Here is a 23,243-nt window from a genome sequence, read left to right as displayed (position 1 = left end):
GCTTACGCCTATAAAGCTAGCTACTTGGGAGGCTGAAATTTGGAGGATCATATTGCCAGCCTGGGCAAATAGTTCGCAAGACCCCATCTCCAGAATAACAGAGTAAAATGGACTGGAGGTGTGGCTCAAGCTTTGCAAACTGGGAGCACTTAACTTCAAACCCCAATCCCACCAAAAAAAAAAAAAAAAAAAAAGCTAAAAGATTAAGCTTGATAAAATTCATTTTCACTGCTTCATTAGGGCATTCTTAGGTTAAACTGGCATTCTTAATTTTTTCTTTTGGTGATAAGATACTGTGACTACTAGAAAGTGGTGCTACTTCAAGTCATGGCAGAGTACCAGCAGTTTATTACCTACCATTAACTTTGCACCACTGGTACGGTTGTCAACATTGTAAAAAAGGCAAATGATGCCATAGTCTTGTCATGGAAGTAGTTTTTGGGGTTTTTTTTTCCCCCTTTGGGTACTGGGATTTGAACTCATGGCCTCGCATTTGCTAGGCAAGTTTTCTACCACTTGAGTTACACTCCCAGCCCCTTTTTTGCTTTAGGTATTTTTTGGTTAGTGTCTTGTATTTTTTTTTGCCCTATATATAGGTTGACCTTGGATCATGATCATCCTGCCTTTACCTCCTACATAGTTGGAGTTAGTGTGTACCACTATGAACAGCTTGTTGGTTGAAATAGGGGTCTTGTTAAACTTTTTACCCAGACTGATCTCTATCTCTGCCTCTTGAGAGGCTGGGATTATGGGCATGACCCACTGTGCCTGGCTGAATTGTGATTATTAGATTAAACATTTGCTGAGTGTGGTGGCACTCAGGAGGCTGAGGCAAAAGGACCTTGAGGATCACAAGTTTGAGGCTAGCCTAGGCTACATAGTGAACTCAAGACCAGCCTTAATTACTTAGTGAGACCCTATCTTAAAAACCAAACAAAATGAATAGGAATAAAACAAAAATAAATAAAAATAAAACAAAAGTAAATAAATATAAAACAAAATAAAAATAAAAACTAATATAGTTAAATGCTGTCTCATAACTTATGTGAACTTGTTATAACCTTCTTGCACATTTGTAAGAGAATGGATTAGTCATCTTGTATTGCTAATATTTGTTAACAAAAGTAATCCATAGTCAAAATTTCAGGTCCTTCCTTTGTTATGTTCTTTACAGGCTGTGAATTTTTCTGTAATTGATTAAACCCAAGATATAATTATTCTTTTTCTTACAGATTTGGGACCAGTAAGCCTAAATTGGTTTGAAGAACTTTCTTCAGAAGCTCCCCCCTATAATTCTGAACAGTCAGAAGAATCTGAATATAAAATTAACAGTTATGAACCAAGTCTATTTAAAACACCACAAAGGAAATCCTTTTATCAGTTGGCTTCAACTCCAATAATATTCAAAGAACGAGGTCAAACTCTGCCACTAGCTCAATCGCCTTTAAAAGAATTAGGTAAATATAGATTAGACTTGGGTAAGTAATATAATGTGGTAGACTGGAAGAAAATATGAACTATGAATTCAAAGATACCTGTGTTAAAAATCTCTGTTCTGTCCTTAACCTTGTTGTGTTGTGCAAATGAATCTTTGTGGCTTTACTTTCTTCAACTGAAGAGTGGAGGTGATGAAAATAATACTTGATAGTTGTGGGTTAAATGAAATAATTTAGGTACTTAATATTCCCTTTCCTTCCTCCTTTGATTGTATCCTGCTAACTGAGAGTTGCAGAATTATACCTTATTTAAAACAAACTAGAGGACTGGGGGTGTGGCCCAAGTGTCAGAGTACTTGCCTAGCAAGCAAGAGACCCTGAGTTCAATCCCCCCAGTTAAAAAAAAAAGTGTAAATTGATTTGATGATGATTAATCTAAACTATATTTCTATAAGCTATAAAAGGATAGAGAAGATTCTTTTAATTGATTTGCCGTAATTGATTTTACTTTAGTGGTAGTTTCTGTGGCCTAGATGCCACATGTTGCATGAGATGTAATGAGATTATGCATTCACTCATTGGAATATTTATTGCCTACTTGACATAATATGCTTTCCCTTTCTTTGGAGAGGTACTTTCCAGTAAGGGGAATAAATAGTATGCACATAAAATACAGCCGAAGGTTAGATATGGTGCTTGGTAAAAGAAATATAGCAAAAAATATAATGAGTTTTGAGAACAAAGAGAATAAAAAGTATTGGGGAACCTTGGGCTTCATGGCTTTTTATACATATTGTTACCTCTACCCACAACTGTCTTAACTTTTCTCTAGTGAATTTACATACTCAACTTACCTTATCTCAGCTTTACTTTATTTCTGCTTTTGGGAAATACTCACTGTCTGCACTCAGTGAGCTTCTAGTGAATGAGACATACATAAGCATTTATGGTGTGATGCATGCTTTGAAAGAGGATATTTATGGTACTTGGAAGTATATATATAAACAGATATAAGTAATAGGCAAATCTTTTTTTTTTTTTTTGACGTTTTAGTGAGGATTTATTTAGTATAACAGGATAAAGTATAGACGGGAGTGGCAGGGGGAGAGAAACATTTCATGTTCTCCACACAGAAAATGGGAGCAAAGACTCCAGCAAATATTTTCTTATATGTCATTGGATACCAAGTGATAAATATATAATGAGTATTTGGTAAATATTTATACAATGAGTATTAATTTGACTTTAGAAAGCCTAATAATCTGGCTGTAGTCTTTAGAGATAAGTTTTTCAAAATGGAATACCTAGACTGTTGGAATCCAATTGAATGCTAATTGAAAAGGAAGATTCTAGGTCCTACTCTGAATTTTTTGAATTAGAATCTCTGGAAATGAAACCCTACCTTTCAGACTACCTGGGTATTTCTTATAAAAAGATAAGACGAGATAGAAGATCAGTTAGGCAACATTGCTGGTTCAGATGAATTAGTACAGTATTCTCCCCCTTCCCCCATCTTTCTTGGTTTCACTTTTCTCAGTTTCAGTTTCCCAGTGTCAACTACAGTCTGAAAATATTAGATTGAAATTTCCAGAAATAAACAATTCATAAGTTTTAAATTGTGTATCATTCTGAGCAGCATTATGAAATCTTGTACCATTCTCTCTGAAATATGAATCATCCCTTTGTCTAGAGTATCCACACTGTATGTGCAACCTTCTCATTAGTCTCTGTCTCAGTTATCCAGTTGATTGTTGTGGTATAGCAGTGCTGTGTACAAGTAACCCTTACATAGTAAGGGTCTCATTGAATAGCCCACACTGCCTTTGAACTTGTGGAGATCTTCCTGTCTCTCTGGTGCTGGGGTCACAGACATGCACCACCATGCTTGGCTCACTACTGATCTTTTACTATATAATTTTTTGCCTTTTCCAGAATGTAGTGTATTTTACTTCCATATATGCAGGTAACAATGATTTTTAAAAAATACTTTTTTTTGTGATACTGGGTGTTGGATTCAGAGCCTCATACTTGGTAAGCAGGAACTCTACCACTTGAGCTATGTCCCCAGTCCTTTTTGCTTTCATTGTTTTTCAAATAGAGTGTGCGTTGGATAGGGTCTTGCATTTACTTACAGCTAGCTATTTACATAGCTGAAATATTTTCAGTATTAAAAATTTTAGTGCTGGAAATGTAGCTCAGTGGTAAAACCCTTGCCTAACATGCACAAGGCTCTGGGTTCGAGTCCCAGCACTGCAAAAAAATTTTAACCAGGTGCAGTGGCTCATATCTATAATCCTGTCCTATCTATCTGTCTATCAATCCATCCTACATATATATGTGTGTGTGTGTGTGTATATATATATATATACACACACACGTTAATGAAACGTTTATTAAATGCCTATTATGTGGAAAGCATGCTAAACTTTGGTGATAAAGTGATAAAAAACATACAAAGAGAAGGAATATACTCTGTTTGTGGTATTGGGGTTTGAACTCAGGGTCCTGTGTTTAGAAGGCAGACCCTCTACCATTTGAGCCATGCCTCCAATCTGGCTGGGGTGAGATGGAATCTTAGTATAGTTTTGATTTGCATTTCTTTTATGGCTAAGGATTTTAAGCATTTCTTCATGTGTTATTAGCTGTTTATATGTCTTGGAATTATCTTTAATTCATTTGCCTGTTTATTAATTGAATTATTCTTTTGCTATTTATTATTTTGAGCTCTTTATATATTCTGGATATTAACCTTTTATCTGTTGAATAGTGAAGATTTTCTCCCATTCTATGGGTTGTCTCGATTCTGGTAATCATTTCTTTTGATGTATGGAAACTTTTTAATTGTATGTGGTCCCATTTGTCAATTCTTGCTTATTCCTGGGCATTTGGAGTCCTATTCAGAAAATAATAATTACCTATGCTTGTATCTTCCAGAATTTTCCCTATTTTTTCCTATAGTATCAGAGTTTTAGGCCTTGTAATAAACTCTAATCCAGTTGGAGTTGATTTTGTACAGGATGAGAGATAGGGGTCTATTTTCAGTCTTCTACATGTGGATTACGGTTTTCTCAGCATCATTTTTTGAAGAGGCTGTCTTTTTCGCCAGTGTATGTTTTTGGCTCCTTTGTCAAAGGTCAGATGGCTGTCACTGTGTGGTTTTATTTCTGGGTCTTGTATTCTGTTCCATTGGTCTTTGTGTCTGTTTTTGTGCCAGTACTATGCTGTTTTTGTTATCAGGGCTCTATATTGTAATTTGAAGTCCAGTATTGTGATACCTCAAGGGTTGCTCTTTTTACTCAGGTTTACTTTTGCTGTTTGGGTTTTTTTATGCTTCTGTATGAATTTTAGGATTGATTAATGACCTTGAAATTTTGATGGGCTTATGCAATCTGTAGATTGCTTTTGGTAGCATGACCGTTTTTACCATATTAATTCTGCCAATCCTTGAAAATGAGAGGTTCTTCCATCTTCTGGTGGAAGAGGTATTTTCTAACTGGAAGCCTAAAATGATGTTCTAGATCAAGAGAAAGACAAAAGAGAAGCATCTTATACAGTCCTACAGGTAAAGAGAACATTCTTTCAAGATATTCATATGGTTGGGTACCACTAAAACTAGTGTGAAAGAATGACTTCATAAAAATTAAGAAGTCAGGTCTTACCCCTGACATTTACTCCAGGGAAAAGGCCCAAGGAACACCTGGGAACCCCTGGCCCAGCCCATCTGGATGCAGGCTGCACACTTCCAGAATGTCTCCCTGGGAATTTTTCTTCTGGTCATTTTGGAAATTTCCAGTCCAAGGTTGGACTTCCTGTGAAGATTTTGCCTGAGGCTCCTTCAAGCACAACACCAATGGAGCCCTCCCAAATGTTTAACCCAACCTTGATGGCAGAATCTTTTCAGATGGCCTACAAAGAAAATTCCCCAAGAGATTCAGGCTCTCATCCAGAAACTTTGATAAGGGACCTTCATAACTTGACCCTCAACCCTCCTCCCAGGTTCCCTTCCCCTCTCCCAGAAGGTTCAGCCCAAGTGCCAGACAGAAGCGAAAGGGTCCTACAGGAGACCAGAGGTGACACTCCCTATAAGCAGAGAGGAGTCCAGACCTTGTTATCTGCAAGGAGAGAACACCTGGCCAAGATGAGAGCTCTCCTGAGCAACAGATACTCCTGGGTTCGAAGACAAAAGCTAAGAGATGGGATTAAAGGAGTTCAGAGTGAACCATTCAGTGTGCCGTTCCAATGCACCTGCAGTTACTGCCTGTACCATAGCTGGGATCCTTCTGAGAATGCTAGACTAGGGAGTGATTATGACAGAGTAGAATCAATTTAGGCTTAAATCTTCTCTCTCTCTCTCTCTCTCTCTCTCTCTCTCTCTCTCTCTCTCTCTCTCGGTGGGACTTGGGAGTTTGAATTTAGGCATAAATCTAAATTTATCAGTTTTCCTGCTGGTAATTTAATGAGCATGTTGAAAGTTACATACCACTAATTTTGAATAACTGATGTATATGATATGACCTTGTTATCTTGTATCTTTTATTTTCACTCTCTCTGTGATTAATATATAAGGGAATTGTGCAATTTGTATATGAATTACTTTAAAATACTTTAGTTCTACATTTTGATTTGAACCAAGAAGCACCAATAGGTCTCAAGTCTTTGTTTTAGAAGCCTAAAGTCTGTGAAATGAAATATAACCTGAAGGGGTATGAGGAGAACATGGGGTAGTCTGGTTAGAGTGTAATAATTTGGGTAGGTAACTATATTTTCTCATTTTCAAATATTCAGGTTGCCATAAAAGGAATTCTGATGTTATTTTAATTTTCAGTACCAAATAAATATGTATATAAAGGGAAAAAAATTAAGAAGTCATATTGTCAGGCTGGTGGTATAGCTTGGTGTAGAGTATATGCTTAGCATGTTTAAGGTCCTGGATTCAGTCCCCAGCACCAAAAAAACCACAAAAAAGTCAGATGAAAGACCTTGTTCTTTACAAAGCTTGATTGTGAAACTAAGGTCTTGAAAAATTTTCAGCAAAAAAGTGCTTTGGTTGGATTTGATACTTTGGTAGGTTTTCAATTAATGTTTTTTTTCCCCTGTTCTTACTCTCCATGATACCATAGTACAATATGAAGTTAATAGTAGAACATACCACTCTGTTTTGTATTCCACATGCGTACCTTTCAAAAAAAATTTCTCTTAGTAGATTACGAGCTTTTTGAGTTAAGCTATATTTTGACTTAGATTGCCCAGAGAGCCTTATGCATATCATATGCTTAATATGGCTGTCAAGTAGAAGGGCATTCCTTCTCAGGGGGAGTCAGCTCTCCATACATTCCACTTCCCAGTATAGATGAGAGCTTTTGTTTTTAAGTACTTCCAGAAAAATGACAATTCAAAATCCAGAGTGTATACATCTTCTGAATTATTTATTGTATTGTTTTAGGAAAGGATATTGCCAATCGTGAACATAGACATTGTCACACAATAAAGGCTAAAATAGATCAAGCAATTGATGTTACCAGCCCACCTCTAAATTCCTGTCTTAGTGAAAGGTATGGTAAAGCTATTATATTAACGTTAATGTATTTGAACAAACAATTTATTTGTTTTACGAAAATCTAATTTTTATCTGAATTATTTTGACTGAGTGCCTGGTAGAGGATCTTCTATTTTTACTTTTTGTTTTGTTTTGTTTTTTTAAGATCTTCTATTTTTAAATAATCTTTTAGGTTGAAGTCCTTCAATTGAATATTTTTTATGTTAGAAATAATTACTTTTTTTTTTTTTTTTTGGCAGTACTGGGGTTTGAACTCTGGGCTTTGTACTTGCTAAGCACATGCTCTACCACTTGAACCCTAGAAATTTTTACTTGATCTGAGTATGGTGGTGCATACCTACAGTCCTAGCACTCAGGAGGCTGAGGCAGGAGAATCTGCTAATGCAGACTGTGCTACCTAGCAGCACCCCATCTCAAAAAACAAAAAAGAAACACTTACTTGATTTTTCTTGTAATGTTGAATTGATGAGTTTTCTGTATATTCTGTGACTTTCTAAGTAACAAAAATATTAATGATAAAAGGCAATAAGTATTGAAATGTCAGTTTAAAATTAATGATTTGTATACTTTGACTCTTTGGAGAGAATTTGATGCTATTGTGGATTTACTTTACATAGTTTTAAAATTCAAAACATACAATTCCAGCAACTGAAATTTATGAGTACTTTATACATTGCTTCCAATGGGCATTTTAAATAGTACTGAATTTTAAATAGTTACTTAATTCATGATTTACTCTTTAAAAAGTAACAAAATATAAAAAGTGCTATAATTCTAGCAATTGAGTCTTTTTTAAAAAATAGGATTAGTGGTTTTTTTCTTTTTGCTACTGCTATTTTTTTTAATCTGACAGACTTGTTTTATTTTGTTTAGTCCTCTTACTCTACGATGTATACGTGTAACACCACAAAGAGAAAAACCAGGTATGATTAAAAACACAACTTAATTTTTAGAATCATAGAAATGTTAATAAAAATGAAATATACTAATTTTGTGTTTTTTCACCCCAGTGGTATTTGGAAGTTTATTTTATATACCGAAGCTTATGAAGGTAAATACTTTGCTTAGGTTATTTATAGTATATCTTCTGAGATTTGCTTTGTTTTGTTGTGTTTTCATTTTTTTCAGACAGACTCTCACTATGTAGCCCAGGCTGGCCTCAAACTCCCAATTCTCCTGACTCCACCTCCCTAATGCTAAGAAAATGGGTGTGCACCACCATGCCCGGCTCAATTGGGAATTTGACAGTGAGGGCTGGGACATGGCTTAAATGGTAGAGAGACTGCCTACCAAGTGTGAAGACCCGAGTTTAAACCCCAGTACCTCCAGAAAAAAAAAAGGAAAATTTGACACTGAGAATTGTACCTTTACTTTGAGATTTAAAGATTTATACCTCCCATACTATCTCACATAGGCATTTAGTAAAGGGTGTTTCTATGAAATAAATGAACTATTTTCTTTCTTCCTAGGGTCAGACACCAAACATTTCTGAAAGTCTAGGAGTTGAGGTGGATCCTGATATGTCTTGGTCAAGTTCTTTAGCTACACCACCAACCCTTAGTACTACTGTGCTCATAGGTAATAATAGCAAATGTGTGTTGTATAAGAAAAGAGTACACGAGGCTGCTAAATTGTCATCTCTAATACTTCTGTTGAAAGGAAAGCATGAAAAGAAGATACTGTCTTTGATAAGTGTTTTGGCAGTTCAGAATAATTTTATTCTAGTTAGTGTAAAATGTAATAAGCACTTGTATTAAGTGGTATTTTATAGGAGTCAAACATATTTTAGCACTGTGTCATTAATGTATAATAACTTTATACATACTCATTTACTTAATCATATAAGCATTTAAGAGCTAAAATTTGGTGTAATGATGAATTTTTAAAAATAATTTTGATACCTTGGGCATTAAAACAGTATTAAATAAACTTTGCTCCCTCTGTCTAAACCTGCTGTACCTATCTATACTGTCAGTGATACTAAATTGAGGTCTTTTTTTCTTTTCTTTCTCTTTTGGCAGTATTGGAGTTTGAACTCAGGGTCTTTGGCTTGCCAGGCAGGCCCTCTACCACTTGAAACATTTCTCCAGCCCTTTTTGTTTTAGTAATTTTTCAAATAGTGTTTATGCCCAAGCCAGCCTGGATGGCTCTATTCCTATTCCAGCTCTCACATAGCTGGAATGACAGGTGTACACCACTATTCTCAGTTTTTTATTGATTGAGATGGAGTTTCCTTAAGCTGTTTGTCCAAACTGTCCTGAAACTGTGATCCTCCAATTTTCTGCTTCCTGAGTAGCTAGAATTACAGATGTTAGCCCCTGTACCTGGCATAAATTGAGGTCTTAAATTTTGCAGTTGTAATTACACATCTCTGTGATTATCTGAAATGTTTAATTTACCCGTCTATCAAATTTGTTAAGTTCTGTGTAGGCTCACCATAGTTTCTTGGCACATACTTGGTATTCAAAATATTTTTAAGAAAATTAACATATATATATATTTTTAATGAGTATGTTTTAAATATTACATTAGTACCCATTAGACATTTAGAATGTTGAATAAATGGGTCAGTGTATAAATTAATCTCATTAACTTTGTAGAATCTAGAAATATTTCCTCTTATAAAATAACTTAAAATCTCCAACTACCTGAGATTTGTGAATTGTAACTTAATATTTGAGAGGCTGTGACTATTCTCTTATAAGATTAAATAACATTATAAGTTTTTGAAAAGTATCAATTCTCTGTTTCATCAAAAAATAAATAAAATGTCATCTAAATAAACAAGATGAAAAGTTGGATAATGAGAAAAAAATAAATATTTACCAACTGTATTTTTCTTTCATTTTTAGAAGTTACTGGGCTATATCATTGCTTCTCACATTGCACAGCATGATCCAGAAATAGTAAATTAATTTTGTCAGTCACATATGTTCTTTCTGTATCTAAAATGAAATAAAAAGAAAGAGAAATAAGTGTGTCACACATAGTGTAGTTAGGATTGCCAGATTTAACTAATGAAAGTACAGTACATTTAGTTAAATTTAAATATCAAGTAAACAATGAATAATTTTTAGTGTTATTTTCATAGGCCTATACTTACAGTCAAGTATTACTCATTTTCTGAAATTCAAATTTAATTTGATATCTTGTATTTATCTAGCTTCCCTATATATAGGAAAGCTTGTCTTATAAAACTTTTGCTTATATATATATGCACATATATACACAGATATGTATAATATATATACACATGCATATATAATATATATATATATACAAACACACATATATATGTATAAACTGTAGGCTGTACTCAAAGCATGAGTTTATACTCAAATCAGGATTTTTTTTATTCATTATAGCAAAATAGTATTTTCCTTTTAGCTGAGAGTGGTTTAATTTCTCTTGTTGCTTACATGAAATAATAAAGGTAAAAAGCATTTTGAAACCGAAGAAGTGTTTAACATTAAATATATCTTCAGGTTACATTGTGGTCTAAATGCTAAAGTACCTAAGCAACTTTTAAGTCATGACCTTACAGTTTCATCTGATTTGTAAGTCTTTGTGGACAGTATTATCATAAGTCAGGATCATCAAACTATAGTTTCTTACCACCTTTGGAGTGACTGTAAAGAAGTGAGTATTTGACTTATTCACTGTTATTCACTGTGTTCATTGGCCTTTTTAATTACTGTGCTTGAGGTAGTTAATTTTAGTTCCATTGTGTCACTTAATCAAACAGCATAGGTGTTTTTTGACTTAACTAAAAAAAAAATGTAAGTTTTTGCATTAGTTTTAGTGTATAAAATGTTATAAAGTACAGGTAAATTCAATTTTTGTTTTACAGCCAGAGATGAGGAGGCATGTGAAACTATATTTCCAAATGATACTACTGCTGTAAGTAAATATGTCAAGTTGACTATAATGTTGGAATTACTTATAATTTTAGAATGTTTTGATAATTATTTGACCTGCAATTTTGCTCTCAGTTTATGATTTACCTGTTCTTAACCTGATTCTATATGTAATTTCTTTGACTTCCTACAAAACTTTGTTCTGTTTAAGAGAAATTTGTACACACACACATACACACACAATGAAAATATTTATTCTGGTGATTTTAAAAAATAATTTGTTTCAGATTTTGAAAGGCTGTTTTTCTAACCACAATGAAAATCTGAAGAAAAATGATAGATTTATCCCTTCTGTTACTGACAATGAAAACAAAAATCAACGAGAAACTTGCAGTCATGGTAAGTCTTCTTTTTATTTGTACTACTATGGGTTTATGTTATTGTTGTTGTTGTTGTTTTCTATGGGGTTTGAACCCAGGGCCTCCTGCTTACTAGGCAGGCCTTCTATGACTCCTCCAGTCCTTGAATGACTGTTTTAAATTGACATCATTGATCCTCTTTTCTTCAAGAGAAAACAGTTGCTTTCTTTCTTTGCTACTGACAACCGGATAGTGAAGGTAGAAACTAACTTGATTTAGATGATAATATTTAAATGCCATTCATTTCAGCATTTGGTAAGCTGAAGCAGGAGGATCTACAAGTTTGAGGCCAGCCTGTACTATATAGTCAGACTGCCTGAAAAAGCAGACAAAAAGGTACCAGTGGCTCACGCTTGTAAGCTACTTGGAAGGCTGAGACCATAAGAATTGCAGTTTGAGGCCAGTTAAAGCAAAAAGTTGGTGAGGCCCTATCTCAACCAATAGCTGGGTACATTAGTATGTGCTGTCATCCCAACCCACATGGGAGCTAAGATTGGGAGGATTGTGGTTCCAGGACAGTCAGGGCAAAAAGGTTTGCAACACCCCATCTCAATGGAAAAAAGTTGGACATGGTGGCACACACCTGTCATCCCAGTGGTGGTGGGAAGTTTAAAATAGGAGGATTTCAGTGCAGGTTGGCTTGGGCAAAAAGCTAGAGACTTTCTTCAAAATAACCAGAGCAAAAATGCTAGAGACATTGCTCAAGCAGTAGAACGCTTGCCTTGCAAGTGTAAAGCCCTGAGTTCAACTTCCAGTGCTACCAAAAATAAACGAAAAAATTTGTACATCATACTAAAACGGTACTATATACTATGTTGCAGCATAAAAACAAAATCTATTACCCAGAGTTCTCAGAGATAAATAAGACTTATAATTAATGAACTGTGAAGTCCTTTTTTTCCTGATTAGAAAGTAAATACAGTTGAAGATATATACAAATTATATGGTCAGATCATTGAGTTACTGCATTTTTCCTTTTTTTGGTGATACTAGTGTTTGAACTCAGGGTCTCAGTCTTGCTAGGCAGGTGCTCTACCACCTGAGCCATGCTCCAGCCCTTGCATTTTTCTTAGTTTGTGGAAATATCTATATAAATATATAGGTTGGATACCTGTGTGTCTGTGTGTGTATCATGTATGTGTATACATGCACATATAAAATCAGAGTTTACTCTCAGTTGTTTCAACACCACAAAATTGATTTGAAACTTCTTATTTTATAGTTCTTAGAATTTTTTTTTGGGGGGGGTGGGTTTTTTGAGACATGGTCTTGCTATATAGCCCATGCTGGCATTGAACTTGCAATCCTTCTGCCTCAGTCTCCCTGGTATTGGGATTAAACACATTCATCACCATGCCTGGCTTTGTGTTCTTAGAATATTAAATTAAGTATATAGTAATTTTTAAAATGAACTTAAATTTGTAGTGCCAATAAGGGATTTGAGTAGGAATAAAAAGGTTTGGGTATATTGGCATCAGGCCGTACAAGAAGAATAAAGTTAATTGCCCAAAAGAAAGCTAGCACTCAGAATAACTCTAAAATGCTAACTTATGTATTATTTAATATAAACTGTTTCTGAGAAAAGTTGTAAGAATTATATAGCTTACATAGTTATAAAATGTTATTGGTGACTCACACCTGAAATCCTAGCTACTCAGGAGACAGATCAGGAAGATCTTGATTCGAAGCCAGCCTGAGCAAATAGTTAACTAGACCCTATCTCAAAAAAAAAGTCACAAATAAGGGCTGGTGGAGTTGCTCAAGTTGTAGGCCCTGGGTTCAAACCCTGTATCACAAAAAAAAAAACCTTAATAATGAGCTTTTCTTTAAATTTTAACAGGATTGGGGGAAATGTTAGAGAATTCATTTGGTAAAGTAAATAGCTACAAAGACCACTTTGGAAAGTCAATGCCAACTGCCATGGAATGTGAAGTACATGAAACAATTGCAGATATTTCTGAAGAAGATAGTTTCTCATTATGTTTTTCTAAGTATAGAAAAGAAAATCCACAAAAGATAAGAATGGACAAGATTAGGAAAAAAATTTTTCGTGAAACAGGAACTGATGAATTCAGTGAAGAAGCTAATAAACAAGTTAAAGAAAATAAACATTCATTTGCATCTGAAATGGAACCGAATGATAGTGATCCTTTAAGAAATCAGAAGAAAATTGCTGAGGAAGTTATACCATCTTCAGACTGTGAATGGTCTCAACTAACCCTCTCAGGTTTGACTGGAACCCAGATAGAAAAAATACCTCTACTACGTATTTCTTCTTGTGACCAAAATTATTCCGAAAAGGACTTAGTAGACACTGAAAAAGAATGTACCAACTCTATTACTTTAGAAAATTCTTTGCCACATATTTCTAGCCTGCCAAAGTCAGGAAAGACGTCAAATGAGGAAACACTGGTAGATGAGGGAGATGAAGGGCAGCATCATGAATCTAATGAAGACTCCGTTCTTGCACTGGAGCAGACAATATCTGGAACTTCTCAAGTAGCGTCTTCATTTCACAGTATCAAAAAGTTTCTATTCAGGATGAGGGAACCATCTGAAACTTCTGGTACAGTTTCCTTAGATCATGTGACTGATCCAAACTTGAAAGAAGAAACTGAAGCCTCTGAAAGTGGATTGGAAGTATATGCTGTTTCCTCACAGAAAGAGGATTCTTTATGCCCTACTTCAGCTGATAATGGAAGCTGGCCAGCCACTATCAAACATACTTCCGTAACTTCGAAGAATACAGGTTTAATATCCACTTTGAAAAAGAGAAGAAAAAAGTTTATTTATGCTATAAATGATGAAACATCTTCTCAAGGAAGAAAAATACAGAAAGACCAAAAATCAGAACCAACTAACCATTCAGCCCACTTTGAAACAAATGCTTTTGAAGCACCACTTACATTTATAAATGCAGATTCAGGTACCTCTTTTTTTTTTTTTTCCAATTTTATACAAGGTGATAAAGTTCTCTTATTTGAATATGTGAATTTCTTTAATCTTCTAAATCTTAAAAAAAATCCTGCTTTCCTTCAGTAGTGTTTTTTGGTCTCTATATCTTATATTCAGTCTTAGTAGCTATATGCCTGATTGTTGAGGCCTTTGAATCATGTCATTCAAACCTATTGGATTGGTTTCCTCAGTATAACTGTCACTTTTTTTTTGTTATTGTTGGGACAGGGGTTTGAACTAAGGGGTTCACACTTGCTAGGCACCACTTAAGCCACACCTCCAACCCCAAAGAATGATGATGGATCTTTTTTTTTTTTCCCTTTTTTTGGTACTAGGGTTTGAATTTAGGGTCTTACACTTGCTAGGCAGGCACTCTATCACCTGGGCCACACCCCCAGCCCTTTTTTTTGAGACAGGGCCATGCTGTGTTGCCCAAACTTAGTCTCAAACTTATGGGCTCAAGTGACCCTCCCACCTTAGTCGTCCGAATATTTGGGACTATGGTGTATGTACCACTCTGCCTGCTCCATCACTCTTGAGACAGATTTTTTTTTTTTTTGGTGGTACTGGGAGTTGAATTTAGGATCTCACCCTTGCTAGGCAGGTACTTTACCACTTGAGCCACTCTGGCAGCCCTTTTTTGTGTTGGGTATTTTTAAGGTAGGGTGTTGTGAACTATTTGCTTTGGGCTGGCTTCAAACTTGATCTCTGCCTCCTGAGTAGGTAGGATATCAGGCGTGAGCCACTGGTGTCCAACTATTTTTAGATAGTGTCTCACTTTATTCCCAGGCCACCTGGACTGTGATCCTCCCTTATAACTATGATGACAGGTGTGTGCCACCACACCCAGCTACTGGTTGAGATGGGGTCTTGTGAATATTTTGGTTGGGCTAGCTTCAAACTGTGATTCTCTGTCTCTGCTTCCCAAGTAGCTAGGGTTACAGGCTTGAGCCACTCTGCCTGTCTTGAGACAGTTTTTGATTCATAAATAGTAACAGCTTGGCTACTTAATTCTTGATTTAATTTTAAAAGTGTTTATTATATGCAGATTAGGCATCTATAAATATATGGTGCTGTTTAGTATGTATTTTCTGTAAAGCATACAAAAAATAGAGAAAAAGTTAATTACTAGTTAAATATAATGTAAACTAGTCCTAAATTATTGTTGTTACATAGTCTTCTTAAACATTTAGAGATTACATAGAGGTATTACTATATCTCTTGAGTCTGCAGTGTATACAATGAAACTTAGTTTTGTTTTAGTAATAATTTACTTAACTGTAGCTAAACTGTATGTTAAAGTGATTTTAATGCCAGTCACATTGGCATATACCTATTGTCCCAGCTACTGTGGAAGCTGAAGCAGGGGGATTGCTTGAGCTCAGGAGTTAAAGGCCAGCCTGGGCAATATAGGGAGAACCCATTCCACCCTGAAAAAAAGTGGATTTTTTTCTCCCTATGAGAGAATATTAATGAGTGCTAATGGCTTAGTGAGTAGGGTTGATGGTGCTAGAGTACAGACGAACTGTTTGAGGTTTGGTTTAAATTTTCAGAGAAAAATGTTTGATATAATATATCAGAGTTGAAACCAATTACATTAGTTACTTTTGTATCATTGTGACCAAAGTACCTGACAGACAACTTAAGGGAGGAATTACTTATTTTGGCTCGTAGTTTCAGAGGATTTAGTCCATGGTCACTTGGCTTCATATGCTTGAGCAGACATTATGACAGGAAGGGCATGTGTCAGGAGCTTCTTTACCTTATGGTAAACAGGAAGCAGAAAGAGGAACTATAGGAAGAGCCAGGCAAGGCATAGCCCCTAAAGCCATGCTCCCAGTGAGGCCTGCTTCCTCCTACCAGGCTTCACCTCCTAAAGTTTCTAAACCTACTGAAATAGTATCACCAGCTGGGGATCTGGGCTTTAATACTTGAGCCTGATGGGGACATTTTATATTCAAACCATAAAACCAATGAATCAGTAATATATAATATAGTAGTAACTCATTAAATACAATGAGATTAAGGACTTGGAAATTCAAAGGGTAGAGAAAATTAGCTGAATAGAATAACTTAAGTCATTTGCCGTTACAATTGAAATTTGGTCTTCTTTCAGGGTCTTTTTATAGAGACTTTTAAAATTTTCATTTGTTTTGTTTTTCTGTGTGCATGTGTGTCTGGATTTAAACTGAGGACTTTACTCTTGCTAGATAGACACTCTACTGCTTCAGTTATGCCCCCAGCCCTTATTTGGTTTTTCAATACAGAAGAATTAATTAAAGGAAATGGTTACTTTTCTTATTCCTCTAACTTACTTTCCTATATTCTATTAAACCATTATTAGCAATGAACTTTTTCTTTTTTTTCCTGGCAATGGGGTTTGAACTCAGTACCTCATGCTGGCTAAGCAGGCACTCCATCACTTGAGCCACTCCGCCAACCCTTTTTGTTTTGGGTGTTATGGAGATAGAGTCTCACGAACTGTTTGGCCAGTCTGGCCTTGAACTGTGATCCTCCTGATCAGTAGCTACTCCTGAGTAGTAGCTAGTATTACAGGCATGAGCCACCAGTGCCTGGCAGCAATGAATTTCTTCTAATTTTATTTTCCAGTACAAATTAAGATTTTTTGGAAATTTGAGTTTTATTTGTAGTAGCTAGCTATTTCCTTAAACCAGATACTATTTGTGTGTATGTGTGTGTGTGTGTGTGTGTGTGTCACTGGGGTTCAAACTCAGGGCCTTATCCTTGCTAGGCAGGCACTCTTACCTCTTGAGCCATTTCGCCAGCTGAACTAGATACTAATTTTGATTGTTGGTATATATTATTTTAAAAAAAAAATCCTAGGCCCCACTTATGTTTAGCTAGAAAATTTAATGACTTCACAATAGAGATTGTTTCGCATTCTGTTTCAAATCTGGTATTCGCTTTTTGCTTTTCGTGTAATTCTTGTTTAAATACTAACTTTTTAACTTAGTAAAAAAAATAGTTAATGTTTGATAGTACTTTAACTTTATTTTGTCACTTTGTATTCTTATGTTTAGGTTTATTGCATTCTTCTGTCAAAAGAAACTGTTTACAAAATGATGCTGAAGAACCAACTTTGTCCATAACCAACTCTTTTGGGACCATTCTGAGGAAATGTTCCAATAGTGAAAGTAGTTATGCTAATGTAATAATACCTCAGGATCTTAATTATGAAGATGCAAAAATTAATAAAGAAAAACTACAATCACTTATAACCGTAAAAACTGATTTTCTGTCATGCCTACAGGAAAGACAATATGAAGATGATCCAAAAAGCCCACAAGTCTCAGATGTAAAAGAAAAGGTCTTGGTTGCATCATGTTGCTCTGAAGCACAACATTTAAAAGTGGAGCATAGCAGTGTTCATTCTGAATCACAAAAAATCTTTTTAGATGATCATGATAATACCAGGATTCTTATGTTATCTCCCAGCTCCAAATATCCTCCGTCAAATTCAGCTGTGATTTGTAGAGGAAAAGAATCATATAAAATGTCAAAGAAATTAAAATTTAAGAATGGCAAAGCTGGTGTTAAATTAACCAAAAACATTCCCTTGGAAAAAATTCAAGAAGTATGTGTTTTAAATGAGAATTCTAAAAAAACTGAGCTTTTGCCACCTGAAAAACACATAACAGCAGCATCACCGTCAATGAAGTTGCAGTTCATCCAAAATTCAAATCCAATAGCAATCCAAAAAGACCAAGAAGTAACTACTCTAATTTCAAAAATAGCTGAAGAACTTTTTCCAGACAATGAGAATCATTTTGTGTTTCAAACAACTAAAGAAAGGAATAATCCCGTTTTAGGAAATACTAAGGAATCTCATGAAGCAGGCCTCAGTTGTGTAGAAGCTACCATGGCACTAGATACACACGATGAACAAGAAGCTCAACTGTTGATTACAGAAGATTTTGACTCATCAGATGTAGTCCACGATCTTATAAAAGAGAACAGAAATAGTGTAAAGCAGAATCTAAAATTAACTACAAGTCAGGATTTAAACGCGGATACCTCTTTGGATGCGAAGTCAAACAGAAATAATGATTATGCAAACAAATGGTCAGTGCTTTTAGATACAGTTTCAAATTGCAGTTTTGGAGGTAGCTTCAGAACAGCTTCCAATAAAGAAATAAAACTCTCTGAACATAATATTAAGAAAAGCAAAATGCTCTTCAAAGATATTGAAGAACAATATCCTATTAATTTAGCTTGTTTTGAAATTATAAATACCTCATCGTTAGATAATCCAAAGAAACTCAGCAAACTTGATTCGCAGTCAGTTAATACTGTATCTCCATGTGTGCACAATAGCACATTTATTTCTGATCATGAAAATTACAGAACCCCTCAGATGTCATCTTTAAAGCAGAATTTTAATTCAAGCCATAATTTAACACCTAGCCAAAAGGCCGAAATTACAGAACTTTCTACTATATTAGAAGAGTCAGGAAGTCAGTTTGAATTTACACAGTTTAGAAAGCCAAGCCAGATCATACAGAAAAATACATTTGAAGTGCCTGGAAACCAGAAAGTTATCTTAAATACCACTTCTGAAAAATGGAAAGACATTAATCTTCACCTCACAAGAAGTGATGCCTCATCTATAGGTCAGGTAGGTAGCAGAGAGAAATTTGAAGATGCAGTTGGAGTTAAACAAAAGTTTGCTTGCTTGTTCAAAAAGAAGTGTAACAAAACTACATCTGAAAATGAAGTGGAGTTTGCAGGCTTTTATTCTGCTCTTGGCACAAAACTGAATGTTTCTACTGAAGCTCTGCAAAAAGCTGTGAAACTGTTCAGGGACATTGAGAATATTAGTGAGGAGACTTATGCAGAAGTAGATACAAGAAGTTTTTCTTCAAGTAAATGTCATTCTGTTTCAATGCATAAGATAAAATATCAAAACACTAGTAAAAATTTAAATGAGAAAAATAATGAATGCCAACTAATATTACAAAATAATATTGAAATTACTTCTGGTTGTTTTGGTGAAGAAAATCCTGAAAAGTACATGGAAAATACAGAAAGTGAAGATAAGAAATGTCCTGATGTCAGAAGAGAGATTTGTATATCAGAAGAATCTGATAGCAGTGATTCAAGTAAAAATGATACAGTTTATAACAATGAAAGTTACTTGTCATATACTGATATGCATAATATGTATCTTAAATCATCTAGCCAGTTTATAAAGCAGAGAAGCACACAACTTAAAGAAAGTTTGTCAGATTTAACTTGTTTGGAAGTTGTGAAAGATGAAGAAACATGTCATATTGATTCTTCCAATAAAGAACAGTTAACTATAGGTGAAATGGAGCAAAACATTAAAAATTTTGGTACATTCTTTCAGACTGCAAGTGGAAAAAATAATAGTGTCTCCATTGAGTCATTTAGTAAAGTTATAAATTTCTTTGATAAAAAACCAGAAGAGCCAAGTGACTTTTCAGATTCCATTAATTCTAAATTACTATCTGGTGTAATAAAGAACAAAATAGACTTTTCAAGTCATGAGGAAACAGACTTGGTTAAAAACAAAATATTGGAAGAACATATCCCAATTGGTATTGAAAATCAATTACTGACTATCCAGCAACAACCCAAATGTGAAATAAGAAAGAGTAAAGAAACTACTCTATTGAGTTTTCATACAGCTAGTGGGAAGAAAGTAAAAATTGCCAAGGAATCTTTGGACAAAGTGAAAAATCTTTTTGTTGAGAAAGAACATGTTAGTAAAATCACCAACTTTAGTTTTCAAGGGACAAAGACCCTAAAGGACAGAGAGGACTATAGAGAAGGTCTTGAATTACTGTGTGAGAGAATTGAAATAACTGTCCCAAAGTGTAAAGAAATGAAAATCTCAGATGATAATGAGAAAAATTTTGTTTATAGGGATACTGAGGTGCAACCCAGGTTAAGTGATAATTTATATAGACAAACTGAAAATCTCAAAACATCAAACAGTATCTTGAAATTTAAAGTACATGAAAATTTAGAGAAAGAAATAGCAAAAAGTTCTACAGCTTGTTGCATAAATCAGTCCCCTTATTCAGCCATTGAAGATTCAGCTTTAGGATTTTACACAGGACATGGTAGAAAAATTTCTGTGAGTCAGGCTTCATTTGCTAAAGCAAAACAATTGTTTACAGAAGAATTAGATAATAAACCAGAGAAAACGAATACCACCAAGGTTGTTTGTATAAAGGAATATCCTGAGGATTGTGTACAAAATCTTTCATATGAAAATAGTTCAAATAGTATCATAACTGAAAATGACAAAACTCATCTTTCTGAAAAGCAAAATTCGACTTATTTAAGTAACCATAACATGTGTAACAGCTACTCATACCATTTTGATTTTTGTCATTCCAATGATGCATATGATGATTCAGGGTATTTCTCAAAAAATAAAATTGATTCTGGCATTGAGGCAGTCATGGAGAAGGTCGATGACAAAAACACTAGTATTTCTGAAGTATCTACTGTGAGAGAAGCAAGTACATACCCACAAACTGTAAATGAAGATATTTGTGTTCAGAAACTTGTGACTAACTCTTCATTACACAAAAATACAGCCATTGACTTGGGCATACCTGATTCAAATAATTTTGAGATAGGGTCACCTGCATTCAGTATAACCAGTGATATTTCACATGAAACAAAAAAAGTGGAAGAGACATTGACAGGCAACTGCAATAAGGTAATCAAGCAAAGTGCTAAGAGTAGATCAGGTACTTGTCAGACAATTGTGGCAGGTGAAGTATTGGATAATTCAGAGGATATTGATATCCCGAACTCTGATGATGAAGAATGTACAGATTCACATAAGGTTCTTGCTGACATTCAAAGTAAACAAATTTTGCAGCATAACCAAAGTACATCTGGACGGGAGAAAGATTCTGAAATACCACTTTGTCATGTTGGTTTGAAAACATCTGATAAACGTAAATTTAATATAGGGGACTTTCCCCAGTCAATCTCATCTACAAATGCTTATGGGATTTTTAGCACAGCAAGTGGAAAATCTGTCCAAGTATCAGATGCTTCATTACAAAAGGCAAGACAGGTGTTTTCTGAGATAGAAGATAGTGCTAAGCAGCGCTCTTCCGCAGTATCACTTAATAATGAGCATTCCAAGCAATTCACAAGAGAAGAAAATACTATGGTGCATACCCCTCAGAATGTACTGTCACCCCAAAAAACCTTTTCATATAATGTAAATTCATCTGCTTTCTTTGGATTTAATACAGCAAGTGGAAAACAGGTTACAATTTCAGAAAGTGCCTTACACAAAGTTAAGGGAATGTTTGAGGAATTTGACTCAATCAAAGCTGGACATACTCACCAGCATTCACCTACATCCAGACAAGATGTATCAAAAATACTTACTTGTGGTGATGAGAAAGCTCCAGAACGCTCTGTAAACTCTAAAATCCAAAAGGTGTACAATCATGAATTTAAATTGTCAGCTAACTCTAGTATTGAAAGTGGTTCTTCAGAAGATAATCACTCTAAAATTTCTCCATGTCTGTCTCAGTTTAAGCAAGACCAACAGTTGACACTAGGAAACAAAGTGTCACTTGTTGAGAACACTGCTGTTTTGGGAAAAGAACAAGCTTTACCTAAAAACATGAAAATTGGTAAAACTGAAACTTTTTCTCATGTTCCTATGAAAACAAATGCAGAAGTATGTTCTGCTTACTCCAGAGATCCAGAAAACTGTTTTGAAATAGAAGCAGTGGAGATTGCCAAAGCTTTTATGGAAGATGGCGAGCTGACAGATCCTGAACAACCAACTCATGCCAAACACTCATTGTTTGCATACCCAAAAAATGAGGAAATGGTTTTGCTAAATTCAAGAAATAGGAAAAAAAGAGGAGTTGCCCTTGATTCAATTGGTAAGCTTTTTTTCTTTTTTTACCTTTTGGTTTGCCAATTCTTTGTTTTACGAGTGTTCAATCTGTAATAGTTCTGGCATGCTAATAATTAGACATTTTTCTGTAGTGTTTGGGGGGAGTATGGTTTGACTCCTGATACCTGTAAATGTGTTCTAAGAAGTCACAGTTTGAGACTCTCAATGTGTTTTTAGAGGTTATTAATGTAATTGAGAAATTACTGTTAAAAGTTTGAGTTTTAGTAAAGCCTGTGTAATGCTAACCTACTAACTGTTTCATTTACGTAGCAGAGTGGTTCCAACTTTGGCTCTTAAAACTTTAAAAGTTGGTTTGAAGTTGTATCACCTACTGAGTTATATATACTTACTTAGCTGTACTACTTATTTTATACTACTTACTTTCCCTGAGCCTCAGTTTCCATATCTATAAAGTGCAGACAAAACTTCCCTCAGAATAATTGTGAACATAAAATAGTGTATCCAAATTACTTAACACTGAACCTGATATACACTGGGCAGAGAGTGTCCAGTAAGTGTTGGCTTGCTTCCTGTTTTTTTTTATCTTGGAAGTATTCTAACAACAGATGGAGTTATCAACTAATAGCTTGATTGTAATGCCATTGGAACTACATTCTTTCTATTTTTGGCCGTACTGGGGATTGAACTTTTGAGCCATGCCCCCAGGCCTAACTTCTCTTTTTAATGTATGTCTAACATCTTAGTTCATTAGGTAATCAGATGTGTGGCATTTGGGGCTTTGTTTATTTGTTTGTTTTGGTAATGTCTCTAAGAAAAATCTTAAATTTTCAAATCTGTTGACTAGTTACAATTAAATGTCAAAACTCACTCTCCGTTTCTTAAGTGGATAATATTGAAATAACTAGCTCCTTTTAAAACTATCAGTAGAATATTCAAGTTACCAAATATCTTCTTGTCCAGCCCCATCATATCACTAAGAAAGACACTGAAGCAATAATCAGTTCATTCTAAGTCATCCTACTAGATACAGACTTTCTTTCATCAGTGTTATTCAAGTCACATTCTATGTGGAGTTAAGCAGGCCTAAGTTTATAATAACCTTAAATTATTTGCTGTTCTTTAATACAAACT

At 34.9% G+C, this 23,243-nt stretch overlaps 1 protein-coding gene across 5 annotated transcripts in view; it reads left to right on the top strand.

Moving 5' to 3' along the window:
- Positions 1-23,243, top strand: part of Brca2 (BRCA2 DNA repair associated) — a 68,036-nt gene that overhangs the window by 2,422 nt on the left and 42,371 nt on the right. For 4 of the 5 annotated variants that reach the window (XM_074043586.1, XM_074043583.1, XM_074043584.1 and 1 more), the window contains 9 exons: positions 1,233-1,478; positions 6,880-6,988; positions 7,867-7,916; positions 8,004-8,044; positions 8,463-8,571; positions 10,844-10,893; positions 11,138-11,249; positions 13,110-14,195; positions 17,266-22,137. In XM_074043586.1, coding sequence (XP_073899687.1) covers positions 1,233-1,478; positions 6,880-6,988; positions 7,867-7,916; positions 8,004-8,044; positions 8,463-8,571; positions 10,844-10,893; positions 11,138-11,249; positions 13,110-14,195; positions 17,266-22,137 — 6,675 coding nt within the window. The remainder of the gene's footprint in view (positions 1-1,232; positions 1,479-6,879; positions 6,989-7,866; positions 7,917-8,003; positions 8,045-8,462; positions 8,572-10,843; positions 10,894-11,137; positions 11,250-13,109; positions 14,196-17,265; positions 22,138-23,243) is intronic. The other variant, XM_074043585.1, reaches the window with a different exon arrangement.

The sequence above is a fragment of the Castor canadensis genome, chromosome 10 (assembly GCF_047511655.1).
Source record: "Castor canadensis chromosome 10, mCasCan1.hap1v2, whole genome shotgun sequence".
Classification (NCBI taxonomy): Eukaryota; Metazoa; Chordata; class Mammalia; order Rodentia; family Castoridae; genus Castor; species Castor canadensis.
Note: the sequence above shows the minus strand (reverse complement) of the source record. Positions and strands in the feature narration are given on the sequence as shown.